Source organism: Ammospiza caudacuta, chromosome 1 (genome assembly GCF_027887145.1).
Source record: "Ammospiza caudacuta isolate bAmmCau1 chromosome 1, bAmmCau1.pri, whole genome shotgun sequence".
In the NCBI taxonomy this organism is placed as follows: domain Eukaryota; kingdom Metazoa; phylum Chordata; class Aves; order Passeriformes; family Passerellidae; genus Ammospiza; species Ammospiza caudacuta.
This window is the reverse complement of record NC_080593.1, coordinates 146731904-146752767: the sequence shown is the minus strand read 5'-3', so window position 1 is coordinate 146752767 and position 20864 is coordinate 146731904. Positions and strand designations below refer to the sequence as shown.

General features: G+C 39.0%; 1 protein-coding gene across 1 annotated transcript in view; it reads left to right on the top strand.

Annotated features, from left to right (window-relative positions):
• LOC131559979 (dynein axonemal assembly factor 11-like) overlaps positions 1-20530 on the top strand; it is a 199972-nt gene extending 179442 nt beyond the window's left edge. Inside the window, exon 15 of the mRNA XM_058808583.1 lies at positions 20128-20530. Coding sequence (XP_058664566.1) covers positions 20128-20314 — 187 coding nt within the window. The 3' untranslated portion in view covers positions 20315-20530. The remainder of the gene's footprint in view (positions 1-20127) is intronic.
• The last annotated feature ends 334 nt before the right edge of the window (positions 20531-20864 follow it).

Genomic DNA, 20864 nt, shown 5'->3' with positions numbered 1-20864 from the left:
AGGAGAATATATTATGGAGGTGCCATGGATAATTTGGGGAAAAAAAAAGAAAATTAAAAAAATCTTGCCCAGAGTCAAAGCCATGTAAACCATATGCGATCAAGGGCTGGCACATGCAGCAAAATCTGCCTAAATCAATCCCCGCTGAAGGCCAAAGCAAATAAGAAGGACTTACAAACACTCTGGAATGGAGTTTCCATTCAAGCAATTGCAATTGGAGGAGAAAAAAAACAAAAGTGGGAAATTTGGGAAATTTAGTGACTACAAGAATATGGACGGGGATTCTCTCAGGTGCAGTGCAAAGGACAAAAACATGCCCAAACTATGCTCACAAATGTGTCAAAAGCAGGGGAAATAGTCAAGGAGGAATACAAAACTTGGAGGGGAAGATATGAGGGACATGCCATGGATACAGAGGGAAAAAAGAAACAATCAAAAAATCTTGCTCAAAGTCAAAGCCATGAAAAGGCATGTCATGCCATCTAGTGCAGGGACATGCCCCCAAGATTCCTCTATTGGTCCTCATTGAAACCGCAAGATTCCGTTTCCCTTCCCGAAAGGAAATTTCATTTCCTTTCGGGAAGGGAAACGGAATCTTGCGAACACGAAAAGAAAGGCTAAGAAACACTCTGGAAAGGAGATAGGATCAAATGAAATGCAATTGAAAAAAACCAGAAAATCGGGAGATTTTGTGTGTCCAAAAAATCGTTTTTGAGGAATTGAGCTGCAGTGCAAAGGACCAAAACATGCCCAAACTATGCTCACAGATGTTGCAAAAGCAAGGGAAAAAGTCAAACAGAAAGACACAAGTTGGACGGGAAGATATGAGGGACATGCCATGGATACTTTGGGAAAAAAACAATCAGTAAAATCTTGCTCAAAGTCAAAGCCACCAAAACCATATGCGATCAAGTGCAGGCACATGCAGCAAAATCTGCCTAAATGGATCCCCGCTGAAGGCCAAAGCAAATAAGAAGGACTTACAAACCCTCTGCAATAGAGACTCCGATCAAACAATTGCAAATTGAGGAGAAAAAAAACACAAGTGGGAAATTTGGGAAATTTAGTGACTACAAGTAAATGGACCGGGATTCAATCAGGTGCAGTGCAAAGGACAAAAACATGCCCAAACTATGCTAACAGAAGTTGCAAAAGCGGGGTGAAAATAAAGGAGGACGACAAAACGTGGAGGAGAATATATTATGGAGGTGCCATGGATAATTTTGGGAAAAGAAAAGAAAATCAAAACAATCTTGCCCACAGTCAAAGCCATCTAAACCATATGCGATCAAGGGCAGGCACATGCAGCAAAATCTGCCTAAATCAATCCCCGCTGAAGGCCAAAGCAAATAAGAAGGACTTACAAACACTCTGCAATGGAGATTCCATCCAAGGAATTCGAAATGGAGGAGAAAAAAAACACAAGTGGGAAATTTGGGAAATTTAGTGACTACAAGTAAATGGACCGGGATTCAATCAGTTGCAGTGCAAAGGACAAAAACATGCCCAAACTATGCTAACAGAAGTTGCAAATGCGGGGTGAAAATAAAGGAGGACGACAAAACGTGGAGGAGAATATATTATGGAGGTGCCATGGATAATTTTGGGAAAAAAAAAGAAAATCAAAACAATCTGGCCCACAGTCAAAGCCATCTAAACCATATGCGATCAAGGGCAGGCACATGCAGCAAAATCTGCCTAAATCAATCCCCGCTGAAGGCCAAAGCAAATAAGAAGGACTTACAAACACTCTGGAATGGAGTTTCCATTCAAGCAATTGCAATTGGAGGAGAAAAAAAACAAAAGTGGGAAATTTGGGAAATTTAGTGACTACAAGAATATGGACGGGGATTCTCTCAGGTGCAGTGCAAAGGACAAAAACATGCCCAAACTATGCTCACAAATGTGTCAAAAGCAGGGGAAATAGTCAAGGAGGAATACAAAACTTGGAGGGGAAGATATGAGGGACATGCCATGGATACAGAGGGAAAAAAGAAACAATCAAAAAATCTTATCTTGCTCAAAGTCAAAGCCATGAAAAGGCATGTCATGCCATCTAGTGCAGGGACATGCCCCAAAGATTCCTCTATTGGTCCTCATTGAAACCGCAAGATTCCGTTTCCCTTCCCGAAAGGAAATGAAATTTCCTTTCGGGAAGGGAAACGGAATCTTGCGAACACGAAAAGAAAGGCTAAGAAACTCTCTGGAAAGGAGATAGGATCAAATGAAATGCAATTGAGAAAAACCAGAAAATCGGGAGATTTTGTGTGTCCAAAAAATCGTTTTTGAGGAATTGAGCTGCAGTGCAAAGGACCAAAACATGCCCAAACTATGCTCACAGATGTTGCAAAAGCAAGGGAAAAAGTCAAACAGGAAGACACAAGTTGGACGGGAAGATATGAGGGACATGCCATGGATACTTTGGGAAAAAAACAATCAGTAAAATCTTGCTCAAAGTCAAAGCCACCAAAACCATATGCGATCAAGTGCAGGCACATGCAGCAAAATCTGCCTAAATCAATCCCCGCTGAAGGCCAAAGCAAATAAGAAGGGCTTACAAACACTCTGCAATAGAGACTCCGTTCAAACAATTGCAAATGGAGGAAAAAAAAACCAAAAGTGGGAAATTTGGGAAATTTAGTGACTACAAGTAAATGGACCGGGATTCAATCAGTTGCAGTGCAAAGGACAAAAACATGCCCAAACTATGCTAACAGAAGTTGCAAAAGCGGGGTGAAAATAAAGGAGGACGACAAAACGTGGAGGAGAATATATTATGGAGGTGCCATGGATAATTTTGGATAAAAAAAGAAAATCAAAACAACCTTGCCCACAGTCAAAGCCATCTAAACCATATGCAATCAAGGGCAGGCACATGCAGCAAAATCTGCCTAAATCAATCCCCGCAAAAGGCCAAAGCAAATAAGAAGGACTTACAAACACTCTGCAATGGAGATTCCATCCAAGGAATTCGAAATGGAGGAGAAAAAAAACACAAGTGGGAAATTTGGGAAATTTAGTGACTACAAGTAAATGGACCGGGATTCAATCAGTTGCAGTGCAAAGGACAAAAACATGCCCAAACTATGCTAACAGAAGTTGCAAATGCGGGGGGAAAAAGAAGGAGGAAGACACAACTTGGAGGGGAATATATTATGGAGGTGCCATGGATAATTTTGGGAAAAAAAAAGAAAATTAAAAAAATCTTGCCCAGAGTCAAAGCCATGTAAACCATATGCGATCAAGGGCTGGCACATGCAGCAAAATCTGCCTAAATCAATCCCCGCTGAAGGCCAAAGCAAATAAGAAGGACTTACAAACACTCTGGAATGGAGTTTCCATTCAAGCAATTGCAATTGGAGGAGAAAAAAAACAAAAGTGGGAAATTTGGGAAATTTAGTGACTACAAGAATATGGACGGGGATTCTCTCAGGTGCAGTGCAAAGGACAAAAACATGCCCAAACTATGCTCACAAATGTGTCAAAAGCAGGGGAAATAGTCAAGGAGGAATACAAAGCTTGGAGGGGAAGATATGAGGGACATGCCATGGATACAGAGGGAAAAAAGAAACAATCAAAAAATCTTGCTCAAAGTCAAAGCCATGAAAAGGCATGTCATGCCATCTAGTGCAGGGACATGCCCCCAAGATTCCTCTATTGGTCCTCATTGAAACCGCAAGATTCCGTTTCCCTTCCCGAAAGGAAATTTCATTTCCTTTTGGGAAGGGAAACGGAATCTTGCGAACACGAAAAGAAAGGCTAAGAAACACTCTGGAAAGGAGATAGGATCAAATGAAATGCAATTGAAAAAAACCAGAAAATCGGGAGATTTTGTGTGTCCAAAAAATCGTTTTTGAGGAATTGAGCTGCAGTGCAAAGGACCAAAACATGCCCAAACTATGCTCACAGATGTTGCAAAAGCAAGGGAAAAAGTCAAACAGGAAGACACAAGTTGGACGGGAAGATATGAGGGACATGCCATGGATACTTTGGGAAAAAAACAATCAGTAAAATCTTGCTCACAGTCAGAGCCATAAAAAGCATATGCGATCAAGTGCAGGCACATGCAGCAAAATCTGTATAAATGGATCCCCGCTGAAGGCCAAAGCAAATAAGAAGGGCTTACAAACACTCTGCAATAGAGACTCCGTTCAAACAATTGCAAATGGAGGAAAAAAAAACCAAAAGTGGGAAATTTGGGAAATTTAGTGACTACAAGTAAATGGACCGGGATTCAATCAGTTGCAGTGCAAAGGACAAAAACATGCCCAAACTATGCTCACAGATGTTGCAAAAGCGGGGTGAAAATAAAGGAGGACGACAAAACTTGGAGGAGAATATATTATGGAGGTGCCATGGATAATTTTGGGAAAAAAAAAGAAAATCAAAACAATCTTGCCCACAGTCAAAGCCATCTAAACCATATGCGATCAAGGGCAGGCACATGCAGCAAAATCTGCCTAAATCAATCCCCGCTGAAGGCCAAAGCAAATAAGAAGGACTTACAAACACTCTGGAATGGAGTTTCCATCCAAGGAATTCGAAATGGAGGAGAAAAAAAACACAAGTGGGAAATTTGGGAAATTTAGTGACTACAAGTAAATGGACCGGGATTCAATCAGGTGCAGTGCAAAGGACAAAAACATGCTCAAACTATGCTAACAGAAGTTGCAAATGCGGGGTGAAAATAAAGGAGGACGACAAAACGTGGAGGAGAATATATTATGGAGGTGCCATGGATAATTTGGGGAAAAAAAAAGAAAATCAAAACAATCTGGCCCACAGTCAAAGCCATCTAAACCATATGCGATCAAGTGCAGGCACATGCAGCAAAATCTGCCTAAATGGATCCCCGCTGAAGGCCAAAGCAAATAAGAAGGACTTACAAACACTCTGCAATGGAGATTCCATCCAAGGAATTCGAAATGGAGGAGAAAAAAAACAAAAGTGGGAAATTTGGGAAATTTAGTGACTACAAGAATATGGACGGGGATTCTCTCAGGTGCAGTGCAAAGGACAAAAACATGCCCAAACTATGCTCACAAATGTGTCAAAAGCAGGGGAAATAGTCAAGGAGGAATACAAAACTTGGAGGGGAAGATATGAGGGACATGCCATGGATACAGAGGGAAAAAAGAAACAATCAAAAAATCTTGCTCAAAGTCAAAGCCATGAAAAGGCATGTCATGCCATCTAGTGCAGGGACATGCCCCAAAGATTCCTCTATTGGTCCTCATTGAAACCGCAAGATTCCGTTTCCCTTCCCGAAAGGAAATTTCATTTCCTTTCGGGAAGGGAAACGGAATCTTGCGAACACGAAAAGAAAGGCTAAGAAACACTCTGGAAAGGAGGTAGGATCAAATGAAATGCAATTGAAAAAAACCAGAAAATCGGGAGATTTTGTGTGTCCAAAAAATCGTTTTTGAGGAATTGATCTGCAGTGCAAAGGACCAAAACATGCCCAAACTATGCTCACAGATGTTGCAAAAGCAAGGGAAAAAGTCAAACAGGAAGACACAAGTTGGACGGGAAGATATGAGGGACATGCCATGGATACTTTGGGAAAAAAACAAAAAATCAAAACATCTTCCTCAAAGTCAAAGCCACCAAAACCATATGCGATCAAGTGCAGGCACATGCAGCAAAATCTGCCTAAATGGATCCCCGCTGAAGGCCAAAGCAAATAAGAAGGACTTACAAACCCTCTGCAATAGAGACTCCGATCAAACAATTGCAAATTGAGGAGAAAAAAAACACAAGTGGGAAATTTGGGAAATTTAGTGACTACAACAATATGGACCGGGATTCAATCAGGTGCAGTGCAAAGGACAAAAACATGCCCAAACTATGCTAACAGAAGTTGCAAAAGCGGGGTGAAAATAAAGGAGGACGACAAAACGTGGAGGAGAATATATTATGGAGGTGCCATGGATAATTTTGGGAAAAGAAAAGAAAATCAAAACAATCTTGCCCACAGTCAAAGCCATCTAAACCATATGCGATCAAGGGCAGGCACATGCAGCAAAATCTGCCTAAATCAATCCCCGCTGAAGGCCAAAGCAAATAAGAAGGACTTACAAACACTCTGCAATGGAGATTCCATCCAAGGAATTCGAAATGGAGGAGAAAAAAAACACAAGTGGGAAATTTGGGAAATTTAGTGACTACAAGTAAATGGACCGGGATTCAATCAGTTGCAGTGCAAAGGACAAAAACATGCCCAAACTATGCTAACAGAAGTTGCAAATGCGGGGTGAAAATAAAGGAGGACGACAAAACGTGGAGGAGAATATATTATGGAGGTGCCATGGATAATTTGGGGAAAAAAAAAGAAAATCAAAACAATCTGGCCCACAGTCAAAGCCATCTAAACCATATGCGATCAAGGGCAGGCACATGCAGCAAAATCTGCCTAAATCAATCCCCGCTGAAGGCCAAAGCAAATAAGAAGGACTTACAAACACTCTGGAATGGAGTTTCCATTCAAGCAATTGCAATTGGAGGAGAACAAAAACAAAAGTGGGAAATTTGGGAAATTTAGTGACTACAAGAATATGGACGGGGATTCTCTCAGGTGCAGTGCAAAGGACAAAAACATGCCCAAACTATGCTCACAAATGTGTCAAAAGCAGGGGAAATAGTCAAGGAGGAATACAAAACTTGGAGGGGAAGATATGAGGGACATGCCATGGATACAGAGGGAAAAAAGAAACAATCAAAAAATCTTGCTCAAAGTCAAAGCCATGAAAAGGCATGTCATGCCATCTAGTGCAGGGACATGCCCCCAAGATTCCTCTATTGGTCCTCATTGAAACCGCAAGATTCCGTTTCCCTTCCCGAAAGGAAATTTCATTTCCTTTCGGGAAGGGAAACGGAATCTTGCGAACACGAAAAGAAAGGCTAAGAAACACTCTGGAAAGGAGGTAGGATCAAATGAAATGCAATTGAAAAAAACCAGAAAATCGGGAGATTTTGTGTGTCCAAAAAATCGTTTTTGAGGAATTGATCTGCAGTGCAAAGGACCAAAACATGCCCAAACTATGCTCACAGATGTTGCAAAAGCAAGGGAAAAAGTCAAACAGGAAGACACAAGTTGGACGGGAAGATATGAGGGACATGCCATGGATACTTTGGGAAAAAAACAATCAGTAAAATCTTGCTCAAAGTCAAAGCCACCAAAACCATATGCGATCAAGTGCAGGCACATGCAGCAAAATCTGCCTAAATGGATCCCCGCTGAAGGCCAAAGCAAATAAGAAGGACTTACAAACCCTCTGCAATAGAGACTCCGATCAAACAATTGCAAATTGAGGAGAAAAAAAACACAAGTGGGAAATTTGGGAAATTTAGTTACTACAACAATATGGACCGGGATTCAATCAGGTGCAGTGCAAAGGACAAAAACATGCCCAAACTATGCTAACAGAAGTTGCAAAAGCGGGGTGAAAATAAAGGAGGACGACAAAACGTGGAGGAGAATATATTATGGAGGTGCCATGGATAATTTTGGGAAAAGAAAAGAAAATCAAAACAATCTTGCCCACAGTCAAAGCCATCTAAACCATATGCGATCAAGGGCAGGCACATGCAGCAAAATCTGCCTAAATCAATCCCCGCTGAAGGCCAAAGCAAATAAGAAGGACTTACAAACACTCTGCAATGGAGATTCCATCCAAGGAATTCGAAATGGAGGAGAAAAAAAACACAAGTGGGAAATTTGGGAAATTTAGTGACTACAAGTAAATGGACCGGGATTCAATCAGTTGCAGTGCAAAGGACAAAAACATGCCCAAACTATGCTAACAGAAGTTGCAAATGCGGGGTGAAAATAAAGGAGGACGACAAAACGTGGAGGAGAATATATTATGGAGGTGCCATGGATAATTTGGGGAAAAAAAAAGAAAATCAAAACAATCTGGCCCACAGTCAAAGCCATCTAAACCATATGCGATCAAGGGCAGGCACATGCAGCAAAATCTGCCTAAATCAATCCCCGCTGAAGGCCAAAGCAAATAAGAAGGACTTACAAACACTCTGGAATGGAGTTTCCATTCAAGCAATTGCAATTGGAGGAGAACAAAAACAAAAGTGGGAAATTTGGGAAATTTAGTGACTACAAGAATATGGACGGGGATTCTCTCAGGTGCAGTGCAAAGGACAAAAACATGCCCAAACTATGCTCACAAATGTGTCAAAAGCAGGGGAAATAGTCAAGGAGGAATACAAAGCTTGGAGGGGAAGATATGAGGGACATGCCATGGATACAGAGGGAAAAAAGAAACAATCAAAAAATCTTGCTCAAAGTCAAAGCCATGAAAAGGCATGTCATGCCATCTAGTGCAGGGACATGCCCCCAAGATTCCTCTATTGGTCCTCATTGAAACCGCAAGATTCCGTTTCCCTTCCCGAAAGGAAATTTCATTTCCTTTCGGGAAGGGAAACGGAATCTTGCGAACACGAAAAGAAAGGCTAAGAAACACTCTGGAAAGGAGATAGGATCAAATGAAATGCAATTGAAAAAAACCAGAAAATCGGGAGATTTTGTGTGTCCAAAAAATCGTTTTTGAGGAATTGAGCTGCAGTGCAAAGGACCAAAACATGCCCAAACTATGCTCACAGATGTTGCAAAAGCAAGGGAAAAAGTCAAACAGGAAGACACAAGTTGGATGGGAAGATATGAGGGACATGCCATGGATACTTTGGGAAAAAAACAATCAGTAAAATCTTGCTCACAGTCAGAGCCATAAAAAGCATATGCGATCAAGTGCAGGCACATGCAGCAAAATCTGCCTAAATCAATCGCCGCTGAAGGCCAAAGCAAATAAGAAGGGCTTACAAACACTCTGCAATAGAGACTCCGTTCAAACAATTGCAAATGGAGGAAAAAAAAACCAAAAGTGGGAAATTTGGGAAATTTAGTGACTACAAGTAAATGGACCGGGATTCAATCAGTTGCAGTGCAAAGGACAAAAACATGCCCAAACTATGCTCACAGATGTTGCAAAAGCGGGGTGAAAATAAAGGAGGACGACAAAACGTGGAGGAGAATATATTATGGAGGTGCCATGGATAATTTTGGATAAAAAAAGAAAATCAAAACAACCTTGCCCACAGTCAAAGCCATCTAAACCATATGCAATCAAGGGCAGGCACATGCAGCAAAATCTGCCTAAATCAATCCCCGCAAAAGGCCAAAGCAAATAAGAAGGACTTACAAACACTCTGCAATGGAGATTCCATCCAAGGAATTCGAAATGGAGGAAAAAAAAACCAAAAGTGGGAAATTTGGGAAATTTAGTGACTACAAGTAAATGGACCGGGATTCAATCAGTTGCAGTGCAAAGGACAAAAACATGCCCAAACTATGCTCACAGATGTTGCAAAAGCGGGGTGAAAATAAAGGAGGACGACAAAACTTGGAGGAGAATATATTATGGAGGTGCCATGGATAATTTTGGATAAAAAAAGAAAATCAAAACAACCTTGCCCAGAGTCAAAGCCATGTAAACCATATGCGATCAAGGGCAGGCACATGCAGCAAAATCTGCCTAAATGGATCCCCGCTGAAGGCCAAAGCAAATAAGAAGGACTTACAAACACTCTGCAATGGCGACTCCGTTCAAACAATTGCAAATGGAGGAGAATAAAAACAAATGTGGGAAATTAGGGAAATTTAGTGACTACAAGAAAATGGACCGGGATTCAATCAGTTGCAGTGCAAAGGACAAAAACATGCCCAAACTATGCTAACAGAAGTTGCAAATGCGGGAGGAAAAAGAAGGAGGAAGACACAACTTGGAGGAGAATATATTATGGAGGTGCCATGGATAATTTTGGGAAAAAATCAGAAAATTAAAAAAATCTTGCCCACAGTCAAAGCCATCAAAAGCATATGCAATCAAGGGCAGGCACATGCAGCAAAATCTGCCTAAATGAATCCCCACTGAAGGCCAAAGCAAATAAGAAGGACTTACAAACACTCTGGAATAGAGACTACGTTCAAACAATGCAAATGGAGGAGAAAAAAACCGAATGTGGGAAATTTGGGAAATTTAGTGACTACAAGTAAATGGACCGGGATTCAATCAGGTGCAGTGCAAAGGACAAAAAAAAAATATGCAAAAACTATGCTAACAGTTGTTGCAAATGCGGGGGGAAAAAGAAGGAGGAAGACACAACTTGGAGGAGAATATATTATGGAGGTGCCATGGATAATTTTGGGGAAAAAAAAGAAAATCAAAACAATCTTGGCCACAGTCAAAGCCATCTAAACTATATGCGATCAAGGGCAGGCATATGCAGCAAAATCTGCCTAAATGAATCCCCACTGAAGGCCAAAGCAAATAAGAAGGACTTACAAACACTCTGCAATAGAGACTCCGTTCAAGCAATTGCAAATGGAGGTGAAAAAAAACACAAGTGGGAAATTTGGGAAATTTAGTGATTACCAGAATATGGACGGGGATTCTCTCAGGTGCAGTGCAAAGGACAAAAACATGCCCAAACTATGCTAACTGAAGTTGCAAATGCGGGGGGAAAAAGAAGGAGGACGACACAACTTGGAGGAGAATATATTATGGAGGTGCAATGGATAATTTTGGGAAAATAAAGAAAATCAAAACAATCTTGCCCACAGTCAAAGCCATCTAAACCATATGCGATCAAGGGCAGGCACATGCAGCAAAATCTGCCTAAATCGATCCCCGCTGAAGGCCAAAGCAAATAAGAAGGACTTACAAACACTCTGCAATAGAGACTCCGTTCAAACAATTGCAAATGGAGGAGAAAAAAAACAAATGTGGGAAATTTGGGAAATTTAGTGACTACCAGAATATGGACTGGGATTCAATCAGGTGCAGTGTAAAGGACAAAAACATGTCAAAACTATGCTCACAGATGTTGCCAAAGAGAGGGAAATAGTCAAACAGGAAGGCACAAGTCGGATTGGAAGATATGAGGGACATGCCATGGATACTTTGGTAAAAAAATTATCAGAAGAATCTTTCTCAAAGTCAGAGCCATAAAAAGCATATGCGATCAAGTGCAGGCACATGCAGCAAAATCTGCCTAAATGGATCCCCGCTGAAGGCCAAAGCAAATACGAAGGACTTACAAACACTCTGCAATGGAGATTCCATCCAAGGAATTCCAAATGGAGGAGAAAAAAAACAAATGTGGGAAATTTGGGAAATGTAGTGACTACAAGAAAATGGAGCGGGATTCTCTCAGGTGCAGTGCAAAGGACAAAAACATGCCAAAACTATGCTCACAGATGTTGCAAAAGCAAGAGATAAAGTCAAACTGGAAGACACAACTTGGAGGGGAAGATATGAGGGGCATGCCATGGATACTTTGGGAAAAAAAAAAATTAAAAAATCTTGCCCGAAGTCAAAGCCATCTAAACCATATGCAATCAAGTGCAGGCACATGCAGCAAAGCCTGCCTAAATCGGTCCGCGCTGAAGGCCAAATCAAATAAGAAGGACTTACAAATACTCTGCAATGGAGTTTCCGATCAAGCAATTGCAAATGGAGGAGAAACATAACAAATGTGGGAAATTTGGGAAATTTAGTGACTACAAGAAAATGGACCGGGATTCTATTAGTTGCAGTTCAAAGGACCAAAACATGCCAAACTTAAGCTCACAGAAGTTGTAAAAGCAGGGGGAAAATGAAGGAGGAAGACAGAACTTGGAGGGGAAGATATTATGGACATGCCATGGATACATATGAAGGAAAGTAAAAATCAAAAAAGCTTGGTCAAATCAAAGCCATGAAAAGGCGTGGCATGCCATCTAATTCATTGTCATGCCCCAAAGATTCCTGTATTGGTCCCCATTGAAACCGCAAGATTCTGTTTCCCTTCCCGAAAGGAATTGAAATTTGCTTTGCATGTCACGCACACTGTCAGTACGTTTGTGTGTGCTTCCAGGCTGGGTGGTGCAGTTCACATTCCAGAATGGGGGATGCCATCCAGAGGGATGTGGACTAGCTTGACGAGTGGGTTCATGTGAATGTCATGGGGTTTAACCAGGTCAAATATGGTTAATCAGCTCTGCTCTTGTTAATGTAGTATAAAAACATCAACTGCTTTTGCAATATGTCCCAATGCACTCGAAATGCAAGGTGGTGTATATGGGCTAGGACAGCCCCTGGTATAAATAAAGGCTGAGAACAGAAGCGATTGAGAAGAAGTTGAGGATACTGGTGAATGAAAACCCTGACATGAGATGGCACTGTGCCTTTGCAGGCCAGAAATCCAGCCATGTCCCGGGTGGCATGAAAAGCAGCATGGATAGCAGGCTGAGGGAGGGGATTCTCCCTCTGTGCTCTGCTTTCCCAGACCCCACCTGGAGTTCTTCATCCAGCTCTGGGATCCTTGGTAAAGACATGGATCTGCTGGAGCCAGTCTAGAGGAAGGCCACAAAAATTATCAGAGGACTGGAGCACCTCTCGTATGAGGAAAGGCTGAGGGAGTCTGTGTTCTTCAGTCTGGAAGATAAGGCTTCAGGGAGACCTTCTAGGAGCCTTTCACTCTAAAAAGAATCTTGTAAAGGAGATGGGGACAGATTTCAAGGCATAATTGTCTTAAAGTAAAAGAGGGAAAATGTATAAGAAATAATTGTGTTATGAGGGGAGTGAAACACTGGCACCAGCTGTCCAGAGAGGTGATGGAGTCCCCACCCCTATAAATATTCAAGGTCAGGTTGAATGGGATTTACTTGAGGATGTGCCTTGCTCATTGCAGAGGGGTTGGACTGGATGTCCTGTGAATTTCCCTTCAAACCCAAACCATTCTGTGAGTCTATTTTATGATTCTTCTTTGCAAAAAGAATGGTGTTTTTCCACAGAAATGCAGCTAAATCTTTAAATGCATTACAAGAAAATAAGTTAAAGAAACAATTTGTGGGCTAGGAAATTGGTTCTAGGGTTGTAGGTTCCTTAGAACTCTCTGCCTTTAGTTTTGGCTGCATAGTAAACATTTAAATAATAATGGGAGCATGGAGGTAATTATGTGAAATGGTGCCCTTTCCTGCCAGCTGATGAACTAGAGATATTCTGTGGCATAGTGAAATTCCAAAAATTTGTGTTTGATTTCTGTGCAGTTTTAATAATATGATTTCTGCAGATTTTGAGGGCTAAAATATTACAGGAATATATACCACAAAAGTAGAAGTAGGAAAAGAGTCTTTGAATTACAGTTCTTTCTAAAAATAGCATGTTTTGACCTCTTTAGCTGAAAAGTTGCTGACTAGCCAGATGTTAAAAATTTGCTGAATTGTTGTCTCTTAGATTACAGAAGAACATTCATTACAGTGATTATACTTGACAGCTACAGATGTCTTAGCTAAATGCTGTCAGACATATAATCTGCCAAACTGTAATGCAGAGCTTTAAATCTCTTTAACTCTTGTTAGCTAGATTACATGATGATACTGTCATTACTTCTGCAATGTATGAGAGATTTCTTCTGTGACTGTGTACAAAACTGTATATGGCACCTTCAAAGAGGCAAGTTTCTGTAAAAGGAATTATGCTGATCTATAATATTCAGACTAATATAAAAAGAATAGACCGATCTGTTCTATTTACAAAGCCTCCATTAATGCAGTAGCTGGGTGTGCCATTCTTTACTGGAACTGGCCTCACAGTTCAGCTGTATGATACCAAAGCTGAGATCTCCATAGCTGCATAGAGGAAATTAAGAGGTAGGTAGAAACTGACTTTTCTGAAATTGTACTGGAAATCTTAAGAGCAACAGTTACATAAAGTCAACAATCCTTGTCTCATACCTTCAGCTTTAGACTATTCTTCCTTTAGCGTGTTGGAGAAGAAAAAAATTAAACACAAAATGTCTCTAAATGTAAATATACACACATTTGAGTTCCTCCAGTAATTAAATATTCTTAGGAATACAACTTTTTTTCTTTAATTTTTTGAGTTTTCTTCTTTTGCTTTTATTTTGTTTTTTATTACTGTAGATCTTTATATACAGAGAGGTTGAGAAATGTAGCCAGAGAATGGTTTGATTTGGAGAGGCAGAGGAATGGAGTGGCAACTTCTGCAGAGTTAAAAACCAATCAACAAGTTCTGATCTATACACATATTTTTTACTGAAATAAGGAATGTAAGGTAGAGGTGATTCCTGTCTTAGTAGTTCAGGCATTGCAAATCTGAGTGCCCTAAGTGTCTTCTCCCATCTTAGCTCTGCAGGAGTGCACTGAGTGACCAAGCCAGCACATGCTCTAGAGAATACCATGTAATGTATTAGTTAGAAATCTGACTTACATTCCACTGGAATTAGTTCTTAGTGGCAGTGAATAATGTTTGGCTTTTGGCAATTTTTTGTTTTGTTTTGTTTTGTTTAGTTTGTTTTGGGTTTTTTTTCATCTGAATTCTTAAGGAGAAAAAAAAGAAAAATATGCAGCTGGATTGTCCACCTCTGTCTGCTGGTGAGCCCATAAGTGCCTCTGAACAGTTTCAGATTAATTTCACTAATTGTGAGAGACATAAAATATATAAAATTACCTGTCATTTGTATTGAACTTGAGACTGAGAAAACTTGAATGGTTTTAATTACTGTATTGGATTTTAGTTCCAATCTTTTTCTAGCAAACATGCCATGGTAAGACTCATTAACAGAACTTCTTTTATGGTTTGCAGTTTCAGTGATAAACTGAAAGCATTACTTTACTTTTCTTGGAGAAGTAAAGTCTTGGAGAAGGTTTTAGTTGAGCCTTCTTTGCTTATTAACTAATAAAGAATAAAAGATTGATTATTTCAAAAATTCTCTACAGCCATCTCACTTGAGATATAAGTGTTGGTGAATATGAAACATACTGCAAAGCTCTTTCTTACTAAATGACCCTGATTTAGCTTGGTTCATTTTGGTGGAGAAGAGGTAAAGAAAAAATTTGTGGGAAAAATTGTAGATTGAAGAGTAAGAATCTTTCTTTGGGAGTGAGAAGTTCTAATTTGAATTCTTGAAGCAGTCCTTGTGAAGTGTCAGAATAATGCCTTTCCACAGAATAAATGGCTGAAAATCTCCCCAGTCTTAAATTCCTACAGCTTACACAGAGGGATGTGATGGGTTGGAAGGGAGAGAACTCTGTGTTGTGAAGAGAAATACAGTAGAACAAAATGAGTTATTTCCTCAGGATTGGGAAGGGAGGTGAGATGAGGTCAGAAACTGATTGGTGTTGCAAACTGATGTGAAAGAGATGCAAGAGGATTTATGGGATCTTTCAGAACCCAAATTCTCAGTGTCTATATCAAACACAAACATTTCAATGTGAAGAAAGACAAGTGTATCTCAAGAGCGGCCTGAATGACAGATAAGTAAATGTGTGAAAAGATCACAAATGGGAAGTCAATTATCAGTTCTATTGAGATATAATGCCTTTGATAAATATCTGGGATTAGATCACAAATCTTGAGAGCAGAACAGTTTGCAGAATTAATATTTTCTGGTAATGAAATTTGCTATCTGTCATGAAGACATTGAGAACTTTTAGAATTCAAGTAATATTGTATGGGAAAGAGGAATCATAGGAACTGTAATTCAGTTGGCTTCTTAGCCAGAAACTGTAGTCAGATATGACTAAGCAACATGTTAAAATGTTTTTTACTCACATTAATCTCGAAGGATGGAGTCATTTGCATTCTCATAGAGGCCTGGAGCTAATCAAAGTAGAGGGTGTACATCTCCATCATTTGACGAATTAGGAGAACAAAAGGTGGGGTTCCTCAGAAGTGATTTAAAAACTAATTTGCACACTGGCATCTGACAATCCTTAACTATAATAAAGGTGAGAAGGCTTCAGAAATGTGCCCTTCTGGAGGAAGCATTCTCAAGAGAACACTTCTGTTAGTTCCTGATCACTGCAGTCTGAAGTTATCTTTGGTTGTGCAGATTGGACAAGGACACAAGTCTGAGGACAGAGATGGACTTAAAAGTTGCTTTCTACCACTCCATAACTTTGAAAAAACTTTGCTAGAATAAAGTGTGATTTCAGTATATGTTTCCCAAATGTTTAAGGATTTCAAGTTTGTCTGACAAATATAACAATGAAAGGAGAGAAAATAAAATGATATTATAGTCACATATACAAATTCAGAGTCAATTTGCATATTGCAGGTATTGGAGCATTTTTCTTGCTTGCAGACAAGAGCAGTTTAAAATTTAATATCTTGAAGTGATTATTCAAAAGAAGGAAAGGGATGGAAGAGTGAAGTTGAAAATGTCACAATGGCTATAATTTTCTGTCTAATTTTCAAAAACATGGACATTAGTAATATACATATTCTCATATGTAAACAATATTCTGGGTAAACAATATTCTCAGTCTGATGAATCCTATTCATGAAATATATTTGCCTTTTAGAACACAATGGCCTAGATATCGTCAGCCTTTTCTTTATCAGAACATATACCACTGTTTTGTTAGTTATTTTTCACTGTTGTTCTGTCCTTGAGAGATGCATCTGATTCTACCAGTATTCATGTCTTCTCACTGATTCTGAAGTCTCCAGTGACAGCTTCATTCCAGATTACACACATATACAGAGATTTAAAAGGTCTCTTAAACAATGAAAGAGGGATTGATTTTTCAGTTACTTAAAAAACTATAATTATTTGCTTAGATTACCTAGTAGATTTTTTCTAAGCTTATAATTTCAAAAATTAAGACCAGAGTATGACGAGTGTCCTATGTTCACCATCAGTTTTTACCACGCCTAAATAAAGAACTGTCTTTCTCTAAGCTCTCAAATAAGATGTCATTCCATATACTGGAATCACTCTATTTTTTTATTCAAAAAAAGCTTTTATTTGTACTTTGTCTAGGATGATAATGATTTTTTGTCCTGTTTCATTCACAGTGTTAAAAGATTTGAAAAAGTGCCTCTTCAAAGCAGTTGGTTGTGACTCCTAAACATCTTTATATTTATGTCCTGATACCAGAAAGGAAACTTTCAGTCACATGTCAATAACCATATATTCTGGATCAAAGATATGAGAAATCTCTAGCAATCTAAATTTTATTGAAATTCAGAAGTTGACACAGGGAAATATAACTGTCAAGCAATTTAAATATCAAGTATGGGGATTAAAGACTGTGTAAATAAAAGTGTAAATTATCAAGAAATACCAAATTATCAGATATGCCGTATATCACACACCAGATTGTTCAGCAGGTTGCTATTGATGCAAAACTTTCTTTTTTGTGGAGTCTTCTAATTTTAATTTATTAAAAGCCTAATCAAACTGTATGGAGGTAGAAATAGCCTTTCAAAGGGAAAAAATATCAGGAGGAAATAAAGGATTTAATTTATTTTTGTGTGGAGCTCTAGTGTTTGAACATAATTTTTTAGGTAGAGAACACTCAGCAGCAGGTAGCAGTGCCAAAAACCGTGAACTTCATCTATTTTTAGACCTGAACTTGAAATAGTTTGCAAACACTGAGATTTTCAGGTATGTTCTCTAGCTGGTCCTTCAAAGAGTATTTTTGTTTCCATAACAGCTGTTGTACCATTGCTCATGGAAGAGCTTCAGCAACAAGATGATTTTTATTCTGTTAATTACATGGAAAAACTTGTTCTTCAAAAAATGTTCAGGTGGTTACCCTTGACCTCATCAATCCCCAGCCTCTTTTGCATGATTGCATGATGAGAGCAGCAGATCTGTGCTGTAGCTGCACTGGTTTCAGCCTGGCAGAGTCTTGCTGTCAGCCAGTTGTTGTATTGTGGTAGCTGGGGTAGCACTGGGGAGCTTTACTAAACACGTATAGAGTGTTTGATCATGTTCATGTAAGTACATGAAAACCACCTCCTTTCTGGAAAAATTCACTGTGCTTGATTCTCAGTCTTACCTGTTGCCTGTTGTTAACATACTTTGAGATTACATGTGGTGTTGCAAAATTGAGAATGCAATTTTGAGAATTGCATTTATGATGCAATAACCTTGTCATAGCTTGTTGATGTGGATTGTTACTTATGACACTCACTGTGAATTCAATTCTGGAATGCTGAAGTTTATTCTGCTACTAAGCAATAAGATATTCAAACTCCATTATTGTGTTTTCATGGATGACAATTTGTACAATTTTAGAGTTGTTGAACAAATGTGAGCTACCACTGCTAATTGAAATACTTCAATTTAAGGAAGTTCTTTTCTAGCATGTGATGGAGGCACAAGCTGAGCCTAATTTATTCTCATGTTTATGCTTTTTAGCTTTTTCTGAGGTGCCTCAGATTAGTGGTAAATGATTAGTTTAAGGGTCTGCTCTCTTTGTGATCTCACCAACAGCTAAAGGGTCTGCTCTCTTTGTGATCTCACCAACAGCTAATGATAAAGTGATTCCAGGTCACAGCACATTTTGTAAATTACACAGGAAACTAAAATGCCCTTTACTTTTGGGGAGATGAACATTTTTCAGCATGTTGCCACAAATGAACACTTTTTTGTTTCATTTAATAGTATAGTGCAATATCAGAAAAAAATCTAGCTTTTTAAATTGAAGAATTTTTAGGGTAAAGAAATAAAACTTTTCTTATATTTGTTTTCATTACCCATAAAATTCTACTCAGAGTAATTTTTGCTTATGCTGCTATTTGGAAAAGATTTATGCAGGTTATTAAAGCATCTATCTTCTCTGGCTGTTTTCTGCTCAGAAAAAGTGATCAAATTATTCTTTTAGTACAAGAAAAACCTAGTGGCATAGAGCTGAAAGGGGTGGTTAGGCTGGTGACTGCCTCTTGTGGAGCTCCTGCTTTCCTCAGCATGGCACAGAGGAGGAGGAGCCCTCCCGTGAGCCCCTCTGCATCTCTGCTTCAGTGGCACAGGGACCCTGCCCTAGTGAGGGCTGGGGTGTCTGCTCACATCTCCCACAGCCTTGATGGAGAAGCACTGGCACAATCTGGAAGCTGCCCTGCAAAACTCTCCCTGTTTTAACAACTAAAGATGGTGTATTTTCAGTTTAAAATCTTTTACTGTGCTTTATATTCGAATTTCCATTTTCTGTGTTGTCATCCATAAAATTCATTCTGTCACGCAGTGACTTTGCCTCCCCCTTGTTTGTTCTATTTCTAAGGAGCCTTTCTGATCTCCTGGGTAAACAATTTTCTCACATCTCTAAAGGATGAGGCACTGTCTTTTCTAATGCTGAGCTGGGAGCTGTGACTCAGTATAAAATGGAGTACAAAGATGTACAAATCATGTTCTAATTTGAAGAAATTAAGCATAATTGTACAATTAAATTTCCATTTTGCCATTTTTTCATGTAAACAGTTACAAATTGCATGAAAGCAGGTTAGATTTTTTCCATTTAATCACTGAGCTCCTCTCTTAGAAATAGTGAGATTAAATGCTGCAAGACAGAGAGTATGTTTCAAATCTTTGATCATCATGTGATGCGGATAGGTTACCTTAATGAGTGGCCAGTACACATTTCTAAGTGTCATCTGAAAGAGTATCCTTAATAGCAATAGAATATGAAAATTGTGTTAAAACTCTGACTTTTCTTATAATTTAATTTATTTTTTAATAATAAAAACATGGTGAGGAGTCATGTTGCCAAAATACAAAAATTAGCTGATCAAGGCAGATAAGTTCCTAAAATTGTATTTTCTCTATAAATGCAAGTATTTCTGTTTTCCAAAGATGGACCTGTCACCTGGAAATTAATAGACAGTAAGTGGGAAGGAACTGTGCAAAAAGGAACAGAAAAAAAAAAGAATAAAAAAAACAGTTGGATTTAAAAAAATCTTACATCAAAAGCCAGCGATTTGTACTATGATACCAGCAGTCACCATGTTCTGATATAAAGGGTATTACAGCTATCTAAAATTAACTTTTGAAGTTGGAGACCAGTGATTCTTTTGTACAAAATCTTAGAGATTTTGTATTACTTTCATGTGTTTGCACTTAGGGTTTTTATTTAGCAATCAATTCTCAAGTTAGAAGAACTCTTAACCCTGGTTTAATTGGACTCAGTAACAACTCTCATACCATGTGTTTATAGGCAGGCACCCAAAATAGAACCAGAGAATCACATAATAAATTCAAACAGTTCTCCTATATTTGACACTCAAATTATGTTTTTTTCCATTTATTTCCCTCTTGTCTCAGGAGTGGACAAGTTGAGAAGTTGGAAGTGGATCCTAGTAAATATTCATTCCCTGATGTGACAAAGATAGTCCAAGAAAAGGAACTAACTGGACAGGGACCTATAAAGCTCCAACCACAGAAGGTTACTGAGGCTAAGAAGAGCTCCTATGATTTTGAAAATAACGAAGATGTTCCTCCCTTAATTTGAAACATTGTAAAATATCCCCTCTATAAGTAATGTGAATGCTTGTGTTGAATTCATGACCCCATGTATAAATAAAATAGAGCTGAAGTTGGGAATAACATTATATTTCCTATCACTAACTTTTTTATGCTGGTGTTTTCTGCTAGTTAGTTTTCTGTTAGTATATTGCTATATAAATTGTTTTTTCTAGATTGTTTACTTAGTAGCTCTGAAATTAGAATTGGGGCCTTATATCAGAGATTGTAATTTCTTCAAACAATTTACTGTCTGTGTTGAGAGATGACCCAATGCTGTAGAAAAAGAGAAAAGGAAGGAATAAAGCACTTGTATCAAGAGTTATCATTTTTCTCATTAAACTAAGGATGGGAAAAATCTCTGTGTACTCCTTCAGTGTTTTCATTTTCATAACAGACAACAGTAGAAGAAAAGGGTATGGTTGGAGTGAGAGATATTGCTGTAATTTACCATTCATGACTCAATCTTCAGCATAATGCACAGCTCCTGGATTCTGGAGCTTTCCTAATAATCCCACTTCTTGAAGATTTTGGGAAAA